At 43.2% G+C, this 20,000-nt stretch overlaps 1 protein-coding gene across 1 annotated transcript in view; it reads right to left on the bottom strand.

The window, feature by feature from the left end:
* Nucleotides 1-20,000, bottom strand: part of LOC130277133 (USP6 N-terminal-like protein) — an 87,901-nt gene that overhangs the window by 33,550 nt on the left and 34,351 nt on the right. The window contains exons 2-3 of the mRNA XM_056527504.1: nucleotides 17,829-17,914; nucleotides 249-322 (exon numbers count right to left, since the gene is read on the bottom strand). Coding sequence (XP_056383479.1) covers nucleotides 249-314 — 66 coding nt within the window. The 5' untranslated portion in view covers nucleotides 315-322; nucleotides 17,829-17,914. The remainder of the gene's footprint in view (nucleotides 1-248; nucleotides 323-17,828; nucleotides 17,915-20,000) is intronic.

Genomic DNA, 20,000 nt, shown 5'->3' with positions numbered 1-20,000 from the left:
GTTGATACATTTGATTTCCATTGATAATGTTTGTGTGATTTTGTTGTCAGCACATTCAACTATGTAAAGACGAAAGTATTTCATACGATTAGTTCATTCATTCAGATCTAGGATGTGTTATCTTAGTGTTCACTTTATTTTTTGGAGCAGTGTATATTAGTAAATAAAACTGCTCCAATTGATGACCACAAGATAAAATGGTAACCCAGCCTTCTATATCGGAATGTTTAGTGAAGACTTGCACCTACCCGCTCATATTTGCAGATTATCTCGGCCCTTTCTTGTGCTATTAAAGCCTCAATGTCTTTCTTCATGTCAGAGCCTGAAAATAAATAAAAAAATGGACATAATGTAGCATTGATCATTTCTAGGTCTAAACTGTACAAACACGGCCTGAGGATTTCCGGGTCTTCTTAGGGCGCCAATTTTAATATGCTGTAGAAGCAAGAAGATATATCTTAGAGTTACTAAACCTGTTCACCTGGGTCTGGACAAGGGGGGAAGATGGTAAGATGGAGGAGGAAAAGGGAAAACATTGCTAAAATCAGAACCTCCCCAAATATTCCTTCAACAAAACAATGGGGCAGATTCACGATTACACTTTTTAAAGACTTTTGAGCCTCGCTTGAGAAAGGGACTTGACTTGGTGGAAAATGGACATGGTTGGTTTGTCTAGACCAGCGTTTCCCAGCCAGTGTGCCTCCAGCTGTGGCAAAAACTACAACTCCCAGCATGCCCGGACAGCCTTTGGCTTTCTGGGAGTTGTAGTTCTGCAACAGCTGAAGGGGAGATGAGGGAACATTAATAACTGACAAATAGGGGGAGATGAGAGGACAACAATTACTGTGACACACAGGGAGAAGATGAGGGGACACTAATGACCGTGACACAAGGAAGATGAGGGGACAGTAATGACTGACAGGGGGAGATGAGGGGACAGTAAGTACTGAGACAAAGGGAACGGTAATGACTGTGACACAGGGGGAGATAAGTGGCCAGTAATGGCTGTGACACAGGGAGGAGATGAGGGGACACTAATGAGTGTGACACACAGGAGGAGATAAGGGGCCAGTAATGACTGTGACCCGGGGGAGATGAAGGAACACGAATGACTGTAGAACAGGGGGAGATACGGGGGGGGGGGGGGGGTTCAACAATGACTGTGACACACAGGGGGAGATGAGGGGACACCAATGACTGTGACACACAGGGAGAAGATGAGGGGACATTAATGACCGTGTCACATGGAAGATGAGGGGACAGTAATGACTGACAGGGGGAGATGAGGGGACAGTAAGTACTGAGACAAAGGGAACGGTAATGACTGTGACACAGGGGGAGATAAAGGGCCAGTAATGGCTGTGACACAGGGAGGAGATGAGGGGACACTAATTAGTGTGACACACAGGAGGAGATAAGGGGCCAGTAATGACTGTGACCCGGGGGAGATGAAGGAACACGAATGACTGCAGAACAGGGGGAGATACGGGGGGGGGGGTTCAACAATGACTGTGACACACAGGGGGAGATGAGGGGACACCAATGACTGTGACACACTGGGAGATGAGAGGACAGTAATGACTGATTATATGATATTAAATGACGTGCAGCGTCCTAGCTCCTAACATTTTTGCTGGCTCCTTAATTCTTAAAAAAATTGACAAGCCCTGATTCACACCCTTTTCAGCCTCCTATTCACCCCCCATCAGCCTCACCTAATTGTAAAACTCAAGAGATGTAGCAACAAAATAAAAACAAAAATCGAGGGAGATAATCAAAACTGCCTCTGCAAAAAAGCTGATGCAATTTTTTTTTAAACAATTGTCTTAACTGAAAGCTGGGGGGGGGGGCCTTTTGCTTGCCAGAAAGTGGGCATTGCTTCAATTAAATGGGGCATGGTGCTACAGACACTAGGGCGCGATGCTCTGCACATACCCCCATGTGTACAGCAGTGTATATGTACTTCATACACACTGCTATACACATGGGGGGTATGTGCAGAGCATTGCGCCCTAGTGTCTGCAGGAGACACTAGGGTGCAATGCTCTGCAGACATCCTCCATGTGTATGACAATATGAAAGGCAATGCGGCAGCATGAGCCCTGAGCAGGGCGCATTATACAGCAGGAAACCGGCCTACCGGCGGCAACAGTACGGGTGAGGTCCTCCAGGGCAGGCTGCGGCTCCATAAAATGGAGGCACAACGTAGTGAGTAGTGATGAGAGGCAGGGGCCATAATCGAATTTGCGAATATACTGACGATTATCCGTCCTATGTTCCCGAAATTTGCATATTCACTATGTTCGTTTGCATGTGAAAAAAATAAACGAATATTCGTCATTACAAATATATAGCACTATATTCTAAATATTCGCGAAATCGGGAAGGGCCGATATTCACAATAAAAATTAGCATTAAGAATATTTGTGCTTAACACTAGTAGTGAGTCCACAGGCCGCGGCAGGGGAGGAGAGCAGGGCAGCGGCAGGGGAGGAGAGCAGGGCAGCGGCAGGGGAGGAGAGAAGGGCAGCAGCTCGTGATTGGTGGGTCAGCGGAGGGTGGGAAAGGAACCTCACTTACAGAAGCTGCAGCAGTGGTGTGGGTGCCGGCCTCATGACCGCCAGCACCCACACAACGAATCCCATTATTGAATTTTATCGCTTTAACCTCTTAAGGACCAATGACGTTGTGGAACGTCATGGCACCCTGGGCTTTAAGGACCAATGACGTTCCACAACGTCATGGCGTTTTCCGGTCTCTGCTGCTCGCCGGGCAGAGATCGGAACTGGATGCAAACGCCCTGCGGCGATACCGGCGATCTGCGGCGATACCGGGCTGATCGGGTCTCTGGGACCCGACCACCCGGTAATTTCGCATGATCCCGGCTGTCACAGACAGCCAGGACCATGCTGGAGTATAGGAGCAAGGTGGCAAGCCTGCCACCTCCTCCTATTCCCTGCGATCCGTCGGTTAGTTAACCGACCAATCGCATCGGGGGGGTGGCCTGCCCGGCCCCTTAAAGTCCGGAGAGGACGGGAGGAAGAACGGAGGACGCGGCGGGGGACTGGGGAGTGCTGGGGACCGGCCCGGGTACTTACCTCGTCCCTGAGGACCCGGATCCCGGCGATGAAGACAGCGGCGGCGGCGACAGGTGAGTTGATCTTCAGCCGCGGTCAGGCTCTTTACAGCAATGCACGTCGCCGTAAAGCGACATGCATTGCTGTAATGGGACCCTGTAAACTACAACTCCCAGCATGCCCAGACAGCCCTTGGTGTCTGGGCATGCTGGGAGTTGCAGTTTTGCAACATCTGGAGGTCCACAGTTTGGAGACCACTGCGCCCTTCCAGATGTTGCAAAACTACACATCCTCAGCATGCCTTTATTGTCCAGGCATGCTGGGAGTTGTAGTTCTGTAACATCTGGCCCTTCAGATGTTGCAGAACTACAACTCCCAGCGTGCCTGGACAGTTTTGGCATACTGGGAGTTGTAGTTTTGCAACATCTGGAAGGGCACAGATTGGGAACCACTGTATTAGTGGTCTGCAAACTGTAGTCCTCCAGATGTTGCAAAACTACAACTCCAAGCATGCTGGGAGTTGTAGTTCGGCAACATCTGGCTCTAAAGATGTTGCCGAACTACTACTCCCAGCATGCCTGAGAATGTTTGGGAGTTGTGGTTTTGCAACATCTGGAGGCACACTGGTTGGGAAACATTGTCTGTTTCCTAACTTAGTGTTTCCCAACCCGTGTGCCTCCAGCTGTTGCAAAACTATAACTACCAGCATGCACTGATGGACTGTGCATGCTGGGAGTTGTGGTTTTGCAACAGCTGGAGGTCTCCCCCCCCCCCCCCCTCTGTGAATGTACAGGGTACACTCACATGGGCAGGGGGCTTACAGTGAGTATCAGGCTGCAAGTTTGCGATGCAGCAAATTTTGCGCGGCAGCTCAAACTCACTGTAACCCCCCGCCCGTGTGACTGTACCCTAAAAACACTACACTACACTACACTACCACAAAATAAAATAAAAAGTAAAAAACACTACATATACACATACCCCTACACAGCCCCCCTCCCCAATAAAAATGAAAGCGTCTGGTACGCCACTGTTTCCAAAACGGAGCCTCCAGCTGTTGCAAAACAGCCGTTGACTGTCCAAGCATGCTGGGAGTTTTGCAACAGCTGGAGGCACCCTGTTTGGGAATCAGTGGCGTAGAATACCCCTATGTCCACCCCTATGCAAATCCCTAATTCAGGACTCAAATGCGCATGGCGCTCTCACTTTGGAGCCCTGTCGTATTTCAAGGCAACAGTTTTGGGACACATATGGGGTATTGCCGTATTCGGGAGAAATTGCCTTACAAATTTTGGGGGGCTTTTTCTCCTTTCACCCCTTATGAAAAGCTGAAGTTGGGGGTCTACACCAGCATGTTAGTGTAAAAAAAAATTTTTTTTTACACTAACATGCTGGGGTTGCCCCATACTTTTCATTTTGACAAGAGGTAAAAGGGAAAAACGCCCCCCAAAATTTGTAATGCAATTTTTCCCGACTACGGAGATACCCCATAAGTGGGCGCAAAGTGCTCTGGGGGCGCACAACAAGGCCCAGAAGGGAGAGTGCACCATGTACATTTGAGGTGATTTGCACAGGGGTGGCTGATTGTTACAGCGGTTTTGACAAACGCAAAAAAAACAAAACCCCACATGTGACCCCATTTCGGAAACTACACCCCTCACGGAATGTAATGAGGGGTGCAGTGAGAATTTAAGCCCCACTGGTGTCTGACAGATCTTTGGAACAGTGGGCTGTGCAAATTAAAAATGTTGTACAGCCCACTGTTCCAAAGATCTGACAGACACCAGTGGGGGGGGGTAAATGCTCACTGTACCCCTTGTTACGTTCCTCAAGGGGTCTCGTTTCCAAAATGGTATGCCATGTGGGGGTTATTTTGCTGTCCTGGCACCATAGGGGCTTCCTAAATGCGACATGCCCCCCGAGCAAAATTTGCTCTCAAAAAGCCAAATATGACTCCTTCTCTTCTGAGCATTGTAGTTCGCCCATAGTGCGCTTCAGGTCAACTTATGGGGTACCTCCATACTCAGAAGAGATGGGGTTACAAATATTAGGGGGTATTTTCTGCTTTTAACCCTTGCAAAAATGTGAAATTTGGGAGGGAAACACATTTTAGTGACATTTTTTTAAATTTTTTTTACATATGCAAAAGTCGTGAAACACCTGTGGGGTATTAAGGCTCACTTTTTTCCTTGTTACGTTCCTCAAGGGGTCTAGTTTCCAAAATGGTATGCCATGTGGGTATTTTTTGCTGTCCTGGCACCATAGGGGCTTCCTAAACGCGACATGCCCCCGAGCAAAATTTGCTCTCAAAAAGCCAAATATCACTCCTCTTCTGAGCATTGTAGTTCGCCCGTAGTGCACTTCAGGTCAACTTATGGGGTACCTCCATACTCAGAAGAGATGGGGTTACAAATTTTGGGGGTATTTTCTGCTATTAACCCTTGCATAAATGTGAAATTTGGGGGGGAAACACACATTTTAGTGACATTTTTTTAAAATTTTTTTACATATGCAAAAGTCGTGAAACACCTGTGGGGTATTAAGGCTCACTTTATTACTTGTTACGTTCCTCAAGGGGTCTAGTTTCCAAAATGGTATGCCATGTGGGTATTTTTTCCTGTTCTGGCACCATAGGGGCTTCCTAAATGCAACATGCCCCCCAAAAACCATTTCAGAAAAACGTACTCTCCAAAATCCCCTCGTCGCTCTTTCGCTTCTGAGCCCTCTACTGCGCCCGCCGAACAATTTACATAGACATATGAGGTATGTGCTTACTCGAGAGAAATTGGGCTACAAATATAAGTATATATTTTCTCCTTTTACCCCTTGTAAAAATTCAAAAATTGGGTCTACAAGAACATGCAAGTGTAAAAAATGAAGATTGTGAATTTTCTCCTTCACTTTGCTGCTATTCCTGTGAAACACCTAAAGGGTTAAAACGCTGACTGAATGTCATTTTGAATACTTTGGGGGGTGCAGTTTTTATAATGGGGTCATTTGTGGGGTATTTCTAAGATGAAGACCCTTCAAATCCACTTCAAACCTGAACTGGTCCCTGAAAAATTGTGATTTTGGAAATTTTGTGAAAAATTGGAAAATTGCTGCTGAACTTTGAAGCCCTCTGGTGTCTTCCAAAAGTAAAAACTCGTAAATTTTATGATGCAAACATAAAGTGGACATATTGTATATGTGAATAAAAAAAAAAAAATTCTTTGGAATATCCATTTTCCTTACAAGCAGAGAGCTTCAAAGTTAGAAAAATGCAAAATTTTCAATTTTTTCATCAAATTTTGGAATTTTTCACTAAGAAACGATGCAAGTATCGACAAAATTTTACCAATAACATAAAGTAGAATATGTCACGAAAAAACAATCTCGGAATCAGAATGATAGGTAAAAGCGTCTTAGAGTTATTAATGCTTAAAGTGACAGTGGTCAGATGTTCAAAAAACGCTCTGGTCCTAAGGTGTAAAATGGCCTGGTCCTTAAGGGGTTAAAGGGGTACTCCCGTGGAAAACTTTTATTTATTATTTTTTTTTTTTTAAATCAACTGGTGCCAGAAAAGTTAACCAGATTTGTAAATGACTTCTATGAAAAAATTTTCATCCTTCCAATACATTTTATGGGCTGTATACTACAGAGGAAATTATTTTCTTTTTGGATTTCTCTGATGTCACGATCACAGTGCTCTCTGCTGACCATTTTAGGAACTGTCCAGAGCAGCATATGTTTTCTATGGGGATTTTCTCCTGCTCTGGACAGTTCCAAAAATGGACAGCAGAGAGCACTGTGGTCGTGACATCAGAGAAATCCAGAAAGAAAAGCATTTCCTCTGTAGTATACAGCCCCTAAAAAGTACTGGAAGGATTAAGATTTTCGAATAGAAGTAATTTACAAATCTGTTTAACTTTCTGGCACCAGTTGATAAAAAAAAAAAAAGTTTTCCACGGGAGTACCCCTTTAAATCGAATAATAGTTGCCGCCCTAGTCACTAGACCAGCATTTTCCAACCAATGTGCCTCCAGCTGTTGCAAAACTACAACTCCCAGCATGCCCGGACAGCCGAAGGCTGTCCGGGCATGCTGGGAGTTGTAGTTTTACAACAGCTGGAGGTACACTGATTGGAAAACACTGTCCTAGACAGAAGTCTGACAATTGTCCTGTATCAATCTGTGCACCAATGTGACCGTGACATAAACGGGACAGATCTCCAGCCCTGGAACTATACATTGGGGGGAGATTTATTAAAACCTGTCCAGAGGAAAGGTTGCTGAGTTGCCCATAGCAACCAATCAGATAGCTTCTTTCATTTTTTTTTAAAAGGCCAGTGAGAAATGAAAGAAGCGATCTGATTGGTTGCTATGGGCAACTCAGCAACTTTTCCTCTGGACAGGTTTTGATAAATCTCCCCCCAATATGGTGACTGCAAGGAGAGATCCAGAACAAAGAAAGTAGATTACAAAGTTGCAAAACTTTCTATTACACATGGAAAAATGTTTATTGGTAGGAAGTAGAATATGCAACCCTCTTACTCTTATTATTAGATTTTTTTTTTTTTTTTTTTTAAAGGGAGCTGAAGAAGTAAATGTTCTTCTATTGCAAGGGGTGGGGAACCTTGTTCTGCCAAGGGCCATTTGGATATTTACAGGATCATTAAAAGGGTCATATAAAAGTTATATTCATGTTCATAGGGAGCAGTATTATAGTAGTTATATTCTTGTATATAGGAGCAGTATTATAGTAGTTTTATTCTTGTATATAGGAGGCAGTATTATAGTAGTTATATTCCTGTATATAGGAGCAGTATTATAGTAGTTATATTCTTGTATATAGGGGCAGTATTACAATAGTTATATTCTTGTATATAGGAGCAGTATTATAGTAGTTATATTCCTGGACAAAGGAGGCAGTATTATAGTAGTTATATTCTTGTATATAGGAGCAGTATTATACTAGTTATATTCTTGTATATAGGAGCAGTATTATAGTAGTTTTATTCTTGTATATAGGAGGCAGTATTATAGTAGTTATATTCTTGTATATAGAAGCAGTATTATAGTAGTTATATTCTTGTATATAGGGGCAGTATTATAGTAGTTATATTCTTGTATATAGAAGCAGTATTATAGTAGTTATATTCTTGTATATAGGGGCAGTATTATAGTAGTAATATTCTTGTATATAGGAGCAGTATTATAGTAGTTATATTCTTGTATATAGGGGCAGTATTATAGTAGTTAAGTATTATAGTAGTTATATTCTTGTATATAGGGGCAGTATTATAGTAGTTATATTCTTGCATATAGGAGCAGTATTATAGTAGTTATATTCTTGTAAATAGGAGCAGTATAATAGTAGTTATATTCTTGTATACAGGGGCAATATTATAGTAGTTATATTCTTGTAAATAGGAGCAGTATAATAGTAGTTATATTCTTGTAAATAGGAGCAGTATAATAGTAGTTATATTCTTATACACAGGGGCAGTATTATAGTAGTTATATTCTTGTACACAGGGGCAGTATTATAATAGTTATATTCTTGTAAATATGTGCAGTTCTATAGTAGTTATATTCTTGTATATAGGAGCAGTATTACAGTAGTTATATTCTTGTACATAGGGGGCAGTATTATGGCAATTATATTGTTGTACATAATGGGCAGTATTATAGTAGATACATCTTAAAAATATAAACTTATGGGGCAGCATAATAGAAGTTATAACAAGTGACATAGGGCAGACAAAAAATAGATGACCCCTCCCAATTCTGTATTGCTGGCACAAGACGGTCCTGTCCGATGTTTCCAGCTCTTGTTGAATCTTAGTTACAAATCAGTGCAATCGGGCTCTAACTAGCCAGATAGCGCTGGTCTTATACAGCCTGCGAGCCACACGTTCCCACCCAGGTTCTATTGTTAGACCTTCTTCTCCCCTCCCAGTGTTGGATGAAACAAGACAGTCATGTCAAAAACTGGCAATGTCTTTACCATGGCAATAAATAACTTAGTAAAGACTTTGTTCTCAAGTGTCACAAAACTTTAGCTACAAGAGATGACTGAGCCATTGCCGGTGAACAGGCCGGGCTCCTTAGATGAAGTGATGCTCTGCTAAACCATTCCTACAAATAATGACATCATGGCCGGTCTATGCTTTGTATGGATGCCAGCGGAGATCTACAGCTCGTGAACTGCCCTGTATGAATGTCTAATATACACAGTGGTTTGGAGGTTTCCCAACTTCGCTTTTTCTCCCAATCTGTAATTCATCACAATGAAGAAACCTCAGACTAAAAAAAAAAAACCTGAAAAGAAAACTAACTAAACATTTTATTTAATGTTTAAATCCAAATCTTTAACCCTTGAAACAACCGCTGTCATGGCGCTATATTAGATGCAGTTTTATACGCTTGATGCGACAAAATAGTTCCTTCTATGTAGGTCGGGATGGATCCTTTCAGGTCACAGTCCTCAAATCTTGGGTTGTGGAAGAGACTAAGTGGAAACAGCTCAGCAGATGTGGTCTAACATAGAACCAGGCTATTTCTTCAAGGAGGGGCAGCCTCTAAACCCCACAAACATTTTGTTGCTAGGCTCCTTTCTTCCTTTACAAGAGCAGGATGAAGTACTTGTTCAGATGAATTTTTAACATACACTTACAAATGACAAAGAACGCTCAACCGCAAAAGCAGTAGTGTAAAAAAAATGTGTAAAACTTATTTGACTTTGGGAGTGGAGTCTAAGTATTACCTAGTTTTCATCCTTTACCCCGCTCTAGGGTACAGAGGATGGATTTCTGCAGGGAGATACTAGGTCGCTACCTCAAGCCTCAAGACTTGTCCAGGTTAGGTGCAGGCTGGCCAGGCTGTCCCACCAAGCACCAGGGAACCAGGCAAGATGGCAAGCAGACGCTTGAGATGGTGTAGAATACCAGAGTTAAAGAGTACCTATCACCAAATAAACTACTCTAAACTAACTCGGGCTATGTTACCTAACTACTCCTAAAACCCCTCCTGCCCTTAAAAAAAATTTCTGAGCTTTAAAAAGCTATGTATCTTACCTTCATTATTGCTCACATGGTGTGAGCTGCCGGCAGGAGGAAGTGGGCGTTTCTTACCAGGCCCAACATCACTGAAGCCTGCTGGGGGACCACTGCCCCCCTCTCATTTCTGCTGCGCTCCCTGTCCATACAACTAATGATGCTGTGATGAAAAGAAGACCTCTGTGTGCAGCTGTCAAGCAGGCTCAGTGCAGCTTTCCCCTTCGGGCTCAGGCGCTGCACTGAGCTTTGGCCGGCTCTCCTTCACAGGGGGCGGAGCCTGAGTCTGATTGACAGGCAGTGAGCGAGAGCTGTGCCTCGCTAATCTCCTTAGTTTGGTCTCCTCCCAGGCCGGGAGGAGACCAATCTCACTGTATATATTGGGGCACAGATCTGAACAGAGCCACCTAGTGGCTGTTTTTGCAATTACAGTTTAAACATATTTCTGTAAATAATTTTAAAATAAAGTGAATGGGAAAGTGTCTGGAAACTACATAAAGAACACTATATTTAAAAGTTTTAGTTGGTGACAGTTACTCTGAGTTTGTAAGATAGCTGTGCTGAGTAGCTCAGATGCAGCCAGGTGATAGCAGGATTTTTTTTCTTGTCTAATCTCTTTTCAAATTTTTTCTTTTAACTTTACAACATCAAAAAGATAACCAAAATTACATGGTAGCTTGGCTACAAAAGGTTAAGTAAGGCTCCTTTCACACTGCTGTTGTGCCCTGTCGGTAAGGCTCTGTTGCCCTGTGACTTAAAACACTGTAAATTTAGAAACTCAAAAGCTACCAGAAACAGTATGCATAAGAGGAAGAAAATGGGTGAATAAAAGAGAGGAGGAAGAAGGGGGTAAAGGAAAGGGGGTAGGGGGTACAAAGGACCCGCAAGAGAATCAAGGTGGACTATGCTGCAAAATAGGTCTGCATAATTTGGGGAAAATGTCATTTTGTGATTTTAGGGGTAAATATTGCGATAAAATATATATAAAAAAAAATAAAAAAAGGTGAACCCCCTTATGTCATGTCTACCACCCCCCCCCCCCCCCCCCCACCATTTCATGTCCATCCACCTTAATATGATGCTGGGGTGTTGGGAAAGGAAAAAAAAAAAAAAACATGCTTACCTCGCCCAGGTCCCCCCGTAGGTGTACTGCAGATCCTGTTCTCCTCAGAGCAGTCCCAATGTCTCGTGTGCATCCTTCTTCAGGGATTGTCTCTAAAGAAGGAAGCACAGAAGACACCGGGACCACACGCAGGAGAACGGGAACTGTGGTACACCTACGGGGGACCAGGGCTAGGTTATCATTCATTTTTTTATGTTTCGTCTGTCCAAAACTGAACCAGGGTATATGGGAAACTTGTTTAGCCGGATAACCCCTTTAAAACAAACACAAAAGGAGTCAGTGATGAAGTTAAAGCAAAGACTGCTGCAACATAAAGTCACAAATGTCATCAAGTGGGGGGTGCCTCACTGTCTGATAATCACTGGCCAAGGGAATAATAAAAGGGTGCATGGGCTATCACTCCACCTTTGCTCCCTTTATAGGTCAATGGCCGCCTATATCGGAGCATTTTCTGCCTGATGGTTGTCAGAAGGTGGCAATCCTGAATATCTACCAGGAAATATCCACGTAACCTTCAGAGGTTAAACTGCACCTTTATTTAACTTGGGTCTTCTATCAAAAAAATATTTCTTTTTTGTCCAGTTATCGGTCAGATCAGAAGATGTGCCTCGATTTACAAAACTAAAAAGTTTAGGTGGCGGAGGTCATTTTTTTTCGGGCGCACACATCATCGTCTCTTCCAGGAATCCATCCAGCCCCCGATCTGTATAATAAGGACTATTGTACCAGGAGATCCAGACACACAGCAGCCAAAGATGTAGAACAGCTTCACGGTTCATTAATGTAATGTAGGACGCCAGGGTCGCCGTGACACTTGGCCAGAACAATTAGCGGGATGGCAGAAGTTGTGAATAACGATGCCAAGTTTTCTAGGTGACGTCCCCAGCGAGCGCTGGGCTACTATTAATGGATTTAGCTATGGAAATTAGTCTGACTTAACCCCTTAATACTGCAATTGTTTTGGAGCATTAAAGGGGTATTCCAATCACATGTCTGATAAAGAACGATTACCCCTGGTCCATCCAGCCAGAGATGACTGGGATTCCAAAAAAACAGCCAAGCTTGTTGTGTTACAATGTTTAACTCCATAAATAAAATTGGGAATTGTGTAAACGGTGTAGAACCAAAAGCTATGCTTTCTCTCAAATTGGTATTACAGAAACAGTGTGGTTCATGGTGCTCCCCTGTAATAGGGAAAAAGGTGTCCCTAATTGGGAGTGGAGTGCCTCTGCAAACAGTGGTTCTCACTAGAAGCTAACACCGGCAAGAATACGCATAGATGGACAATGGCAACATCTGCTTCTCTTCTGCTTACAAAAATTGTTTGGTCCATCAGAAGATGTAAAGATAGTTCTGAAAGCCTAGGAGATAAGATGTGCATCTTGATCTATAATGTAAAATGGTTTTCCAGGCTGGAACTGACCTTAAAGGGGTACTCTGCCCCTAGACATCTTATCTTCTATCCAAAGGATAGGGGATGAGATGTCTGATTCATGCCGCTGGGGACCCCGCGATCTTGGCTGCGGCACCCCAGACATCCTGTGCATGAAGTGAACTTAGCTTCGTGATGGATGACTGGCGATAAGGAGGTTCGTGACGTCACGGACACTCCCCCTCAATGGAAGTCTATTGGAGGGGGTGTGATGGCCGTCACACCCCCTCCGATAGACTTGCATTGAGGAGGCGTGGCCGTGACATCACGAGCGGGCGTGACCATGTCGTCTCGTCACGAGCTTACGACGCTGCACCCGATGGTCTAAACGAACGCCGGATGCAGGAGGGAGATCGCGAGGGTCCCCAGCGATGGGACCCCACAATCAGACATCTTATCCCTATCCTTTGGATAGGGGATAAGATGTCTAGGGGTGGAGTACCCCCTCAAAGTTTAACTCTGATGATGGTCCAGATATCTGTTTAAATCTCCTGGCAAATTCGTAGCCTAAGTCTTGCCCAAGACTACAGCGGTCAAGATACAGATTTGCTTAAAGTCCTATGCAAGTCCATGGGAATCTATATGCAGATTGCTGCAGTCTTGGGCTACGAAGTTGCCGGAAGATGTAAACAGATATCTGGACCATCATCTGAGTTATGCTTAGGTTTACGGGGGGACTCAGATTGATGCACTCTTAATTTAAGATCCCCCCCCCCCTCTACTAAAAGGAAGTTAACATCCAGTTGGGTCTTGGGGAGGATGCAGAAATTATTTACAGTCAAATCGTAGAACATGGAAACAAAATAAAAACCGAGATAGTATCCGGGCACCAGAGCGCAAAAAAATAAAATAAAAAATCATTTGTTTCTTTTTTTCAAACTGGTCACAGGCCGTGATTGTCTGGGCATACTGGGAGTTGTAGTTTTTCAACAGCTAGAAGCACACTGTTTCTAAAACACTTAAAAAGGGAGAGTTAGCTTAGCGCCATCCAATGCCTTTCTAGCTGCCTTCCAGTCGCTGTATGGTGTTGAATAAAAAGAAAATAAAAAATTAAGTGCTACTAGCCAGTAAAACCAAAGAAAAAAAAATTAGAAATTATTAGTACAGACTCACCTGGTGCACGTGGAGCCACGTTAGCATCAATCAAATATTCCTACACCACAAGGGTATCCCATGAGAGCCAATAGAAGGGCGCAGGTTAGCACATCCGGATGTACTTTAAGCAAATCTGTGTATACTAATCATAAAAGAAGAAAAAAACATTTACCAGCGCTCAGAGGAATGGATATATATATATATATATATATATATATATATATATATATATATATATACACACACATAGTATAAAGGAGAACAGTAGTTCTCAACCACTTACTCCACAGTGTGGGGGGGGATGTAAGCTCACTTTACACTCCCCTCAAAGAAGGCGTATATTATTGCCACCAGGGCCCAGATTTTCATCCTCCGCAATTACCAAAACTTTGTTCAAATCAGTAGGATATGGAAGTTGTTTATTAGTGACGCGTTTCTGAGGTACAAATTGGCTTACGCCACCGCCTTTGGTTTTGGTAATTGCGGAGGAAGAAAATCTGGGCCCTGGTGGCAATAATATACGCCTTCTTGGAGGGGGGAGTGTCTGAGCGCTGGTATATGTTTTTTCTTCTTTTATGAGCAGTATGGTGTTGGGCACTTCTCCCGCCCGTCTCTGCCTCCTCCTCTCCGCCGGAATCAAGCAGTTCCGCAGCAAGACTCACCCTCCTTAGGCCTACTCTTCCTCCGCCACACGCGTCATCCTCAACTCTCCATGGGCATCCTCCTCTGCTGCCCGTCTCATCCCCCACAGGCCTCCTCTTTTACCACACGACACCTGCCCTTCTTTATGCAATGCCCTGGCCGGCTGCGCCCCTTTGTAGCCATGCCCACCTATACTTTAGGCCTCCATTTCTCTTAAAGACCCAAAACACTATTTTTGCCCGATAATTTTTGGCGGACGAAATTTCAAGAGTTTATGCCCAATTTTTTCCATATTATGTGCACTGATGGACGCTTTTTCCTAGACTTATTTTGCAAAAAATCATTTGACATTTTAGCTCAATTTTACAGCCGTATTTTTGCGGGAATAAAAAAAAAAGAAGAAAATAATAATATGGCTTGTTTTACACTGTGTGAACATTGGATTACCCCTCCTAATATATGAGCAATAAGAAATAATATGAGACCCGTGTGCCCACCAAGCAGGAATCTGACCAACATACAATGCGAACGTCTCCAGCATCTTTAATGGTTAAGCAGGACCAGACTTTGAAGAGGGGGGGGGGGGGGGGGGGGGTAGTGGACAGAATGAATCACTGGACAGAAATTTGTGTGGGATGACTGCTGATGTGACGGTCTTTTATGGACATCAGAAGGGGCGTTGATCCTTACTAACTGACTTTCATCCCATTTGTGCTTATGGCGCAGAATACAATTCTCATGATGTAACCGTCTACATTACGAGAGTTGCGAGAAGTGGTAAAACCACAAAAATCTGATGGACACTCATGTCTCGCAGCATCTAGGGGGAGAATATACGTAAAGCCGGTTTCACACAAGGATATTGAAGTCTGAAGTGTGGACTCAAGTCCCAGTGATCCGAAAAAAACTGTGCCCCTGTAGCCGAATGTGACAGCTGTCAGACCCGTGGTCACGCCAAGGACTTGTGTCTGTAATATGGTCTCGAAAATGCGCAAGCAATACGCTTGTGCACAACCAGCCTAACATTGTGCGCACATATCAAGCTGAGTGTTCACATGTTTGGTGGGATCGAAGACGTGGCTGTCGGCCTTTAGTTTTTTTGCGTTTATGGCTACCGATAAATATGCAGTTAAGTTTTGAGCACTGGTTCATGCAAACGTAAACTGTAGAAAGTGTACAGAAGCCCCTCCCCCCCTCCATAAAAAAATAAATAAATAAATAAAGTGATTTTTAAAATGTATGTACATCGCATTTTATACAAAAGATTATGAAAGTTTTGCATGTTTTAGGTCAATTTAGCAGGATTTGAGTGGAAAAAATAAATAAAAATAAAAAATAAATAAATACATAAAAAAAAAAAAGTAAAAAAAAAAATACTTGCAGCATTTTTTTTGTCCGCTATTTAAAGGGTTACTCCCCTGGAAAACATTTTTTTTTAATCAACTGGTACCAGAAAGTTAAACAGATTAGTAAATGACTTCTATTAAAATCTTAACTCTTCCAGTAATTATCAGCTGCTGTAAACTACAGAGGAAGTTCTTTTCTTTTTGAATTTATTTTCTGTCTGACCACAGTGCTCTCTGCGGACACCTCTGTCCGTGTCATGAACTGTCCAGAGTAGGAGCAAATCCCCATAACAAACCTCTCCTGCTCTGGACAGTTCATGACACGAACAGAGGTGTCAGCAGAGAGCACTGTGGTCAGACTGAAAAGAAATTCAAAAAGAAAATAACTTCCTGTGGAGCATACAGCAGCTGATAAGTACTGGAAGGATTAAGATTTTTAAATAGAAGTAATTTACTAATCTGTTTAACTTTCTGGTACCAGTTGATTAAAAAAAATGTTTTCCAGTACCCCTTTAAATGGAGCAGGGTGCAGAGGTAGCAGTCACATCTGGGCCATAGACTCCCTTCTATTACACAGTGTCTCCAACCAGTGTGTCCCTAGTTGTTGCAAAACTACAACTCCCAGCATGCTCGGACAGCCTTTGGCTGTCTGGGCATGCTGGGAGTTGTAGTTTTGCCACATCTAGAGGTCCACAGTTTGGAGACTGCTGCTGTATGGCTATCATTAGATTCCTTACCTGTCTTTTTATAATCTATGGCTGTACATAGCGGTCTGTTCACACTGCATTTTTAATAATGATGTAATGGCCTTGTCTGGAGTTACCAATACACCTTTTAGTTGACAGGATAAGTATCTGGGAGATGCCTTAAAGAGTACCTGTCATGATAATCCACCCCCTGCCTTTATTTTATTATTTGTTAGTTTTTCTACCTTGATATTGCTCTGTATTTTCTGCTCAGTCTCAGTCAGATTCACAGACTGGGACGGGGCGTTCCCCAGCAGGCGTGACACCATCTGAAGCCATACAGGGGAGAACTTCCTCCCTCACTCTGCTACATACAGCCCAGAGCAGTTCAGTGTGAGATGAGCTAAGATTGACTAAGGCTGCACACACCCCTCAGCACTCCAGACTGCATGTCCTAATTTTGGACTTTTACCAGGCCAGCAGGAGTCCAAAGTCTGTGTAAGAGTTGGGGGGAAATGTGCTCTGGACAAGCAGGGAGACACCTAGTGACAGCGTTTTTAAACACAAATAGAACATAGAAAACTTATTTTATTTTTTTATTTTTTTTTATTAACAAAGTACATAAGAAAGATTTTTTATTTACCATAAGGAGTGCAATAGCAAAAATTAGTTTTAATAAGAGTGCCCATTTAAGCTGGACATACATGTTCATCCAGCTGAGAGTTATCTCTCCCATTCCCTCCATACCAGTGTTTTATCAACCAGCGCGCCAAAGGCCATCTGTGCACAAGTCCTACAACATTAGAAAAGGACTCCAGCACGGAACTCGCCTCGGCAACCGGAGTGCCCCACGTGTGCAGCATCTCACCACGCCAAACTTAGCAAAAGGGTTCAGAGAGCAAAGCTGGAGTTATACTGTACGGGCTCATTTACACTACGGAATCTCTGCCCGGAGATATTCAGGGCGGAGATTCCATCTGGGGCGGGTGCCGGCAAAACAAGACTGCGCCAAGACCCTTCGGAAATGCAATGTTTTAATAGGAAGAAATGCACTCCAGAGGAGATTTTACGGACAGAATGAACAGGTTTATTCTTTTGGAGGAGTCTGAGAACCGAAATTTCCGCGGGGGGACGTTCCGTAGTGTGAATGGCGCAGCAGAATCCCATTGAGAACAATGGGAGGCTGCTGCACCGTATTTTCCAAGCGGAATACCGGAGCGGAATTCTGCTCAGAAAATCCGTAGTGTGAATGGGCCCTAAGTGTATAGCTGTTTCGGTAATAAAACATCATGCTTTCTAATTCTGTAAGCCCGTAAGCCTCATATATATCATACATTTTTGTCATTCGCTCTCCAAATTAATAATTTCGGACAGTAAGATGTATCTCCTACCTGTGTTTATTGCTGTCCATAAGAGAAACCGTATATAGAAGTGGTATACAGACAATCCTGGAACTCTGAAGGAACTCCAAGGTGCCCTAAATAAAAAATAAAAAAATTAAATAAGGTTAAAGAGCACCTGTCATCAACAAAAACTTTTAATATGTTGTTCATAATCATTAATGAAGAGATATTGTAATATCTCTTCATTAAAAAATATTAATATTTATACCAGTTTTTTCATTTTATACTTTTGGCCACTAGGGGTCACTCTTCTATGCCTGGTCTGCAAGCAGCTTCCTATGCTTTTCATAGTAAGTGTACAGCTTTTAGGACTAATGCTGAAGGGCTCTGGTCCTTCCACAGGAAGTTCAGTTCTCTCAGCTCACTGTGAGCTACAAGCCTGCACATGCCTCTCATATAACAGCCAGTCACCTCCCCCTCCCCCTGCTCTGTGTTCTCCCTGCCCCTCACCACACGTTATCTTATACATTGTATTATCTCACTGCACTCCCTGCTCTGTGCCCCCCCACTGACATTCATCTTAATTACTGCCTCTGTAATTGCTCCCTCAGCCCCTGGTTCTCAGCATTGACTTTTTAGTGCAGAGAGACACAGGAGAGAGAGAGAGACAGAGGCTGCTGTCCCTCCCCTGTACTTAGTCTGTATGCACACTGAAGAGCAGTGTTCCCCAACCAGGGTGCCTCCAGCTGTTGGCTGTCTGGGCATGCTGGGAGTTGTAGTTTTGCAACAGCTGGAGGTGCCCTGGTTGGGAAACACTGCTGCAGAGGGAGAGCAGCATACAGGAAGACTGGCAGAAGCAGAGTCCCGGCCAGGCTTCATGTGACATCATGTCTGCCTGGACCCGCCTCCTTCCACCCCTCAGAAAGTCAGTGTTCCTGAGCTAATGAAGAGGGATAAAAAAAAGGTATTTCCACAGCGTTTTAAACCTCAATAAACACAGGGATAGGCATAGTTAGAGAAAGGGACAGATGGGAAGGGGGATCAGGGAAAGTTTAGATGATGACAGGTACTCTTTAAAAGTTGGAACCCGCAGTGATAAACCAAACACGTCCTGCATGATGTCAATAGGATGGATCCGTATCATCAACACTAACCTGGAAAATGTCACGTTGGGTTCAATTCAGATTGACATGAAAAAGTTTTATATTTATAAATTTAAAAATGTGATTTAAAAAAAGAAAATGCGAAAAGTTGCTTTGTAAATAAATTTAAATGCATTAGTTGCAAAGGTTTACGTAGATTGGAAGGTATCATTTAAAAAAATTGAAAAAAGGAGTAAAAAAAAGTTTATATCTTATAGCTACGCGCACTTTTGCAATTTATTTTTTATTGTCTCGATGCATTTAAAATTATTTACAAAGCAACTTTGCAGTAGATTTTAATGACAAACATCCTATTGTTTTGTTTTTTCACTTCCAAAGAAGAATTACCGTATATGTCTCCATACTGACAAACAGCAAAAAAATAAAAAAAAACCAAAATAAAACTTGTATCCTTCAGCCATACCCTCTTCGATCTGTTTTCAGTTTTAGGGTGCATTCACACTATGTTTTTGGCATACAGCAGCTGGAATCAGGCAGGGAAATGTAAAAACCGTCCGCTGCCCTATCTTGCGCCGCATCGCATTCATTTAAATGATCAGGTCGGAGTCAGATTGTGACTCCGGTCGGCTTAGTTTTGCTCCATACCAGTTTTATTGCCGGACTGAAAACCGAGGCGCACCACTGTTTTCAGTCTGGCAACAAAACCGGATTTTGCCTTTTTTTCTAATGCTATTTTCCAAAATCACAGTAAAAAACGGTAACATAGCAATCTTTTCGGCCATGATTTTGGGAAAACACACAGCGAGAAATGCAATATGTGACCAAATATAAACCAAGGGGAGGTTTATATTCACTATCTATGCTGATCTTTAGAGATGAGCGAATTTACAGTGATTTGATTCGTCACGAACTTCTCGGCTCGGCGGTTGATGACTTTAGCCTGCATAAATTAGTTCAGCTTTCAGGTGCTCCGGTGGGCTGGAGACTCTATCCTAGGACTGTATCCACCTTTTCCAGCCACCGGAGCACCTGAAAGCTGAACTCATTTATGCAGGATAAAGTCATCAACCGCCGAGCCGAGAAGTTTGTGACAAATCGAATCACTGTAAATTCGCTC

The sequence above is a fragment of the Hyla sarda genome, chromosome 6, assembly GCF_029499605.1.
Source record: "Hyla sarda isolate aHylSar1 chromosome 6, aHylSar1.hap1, whole genome shotgun sequence".
Lineage (NCBI taxonomy): Eukaryota > Metazoa > Chordata > Amphibia > Anura > Hylidae > Hyla > Hyla sarda.
This window is presented reverse-complemented; position numbering and strand designations above follow the sequence as displayed.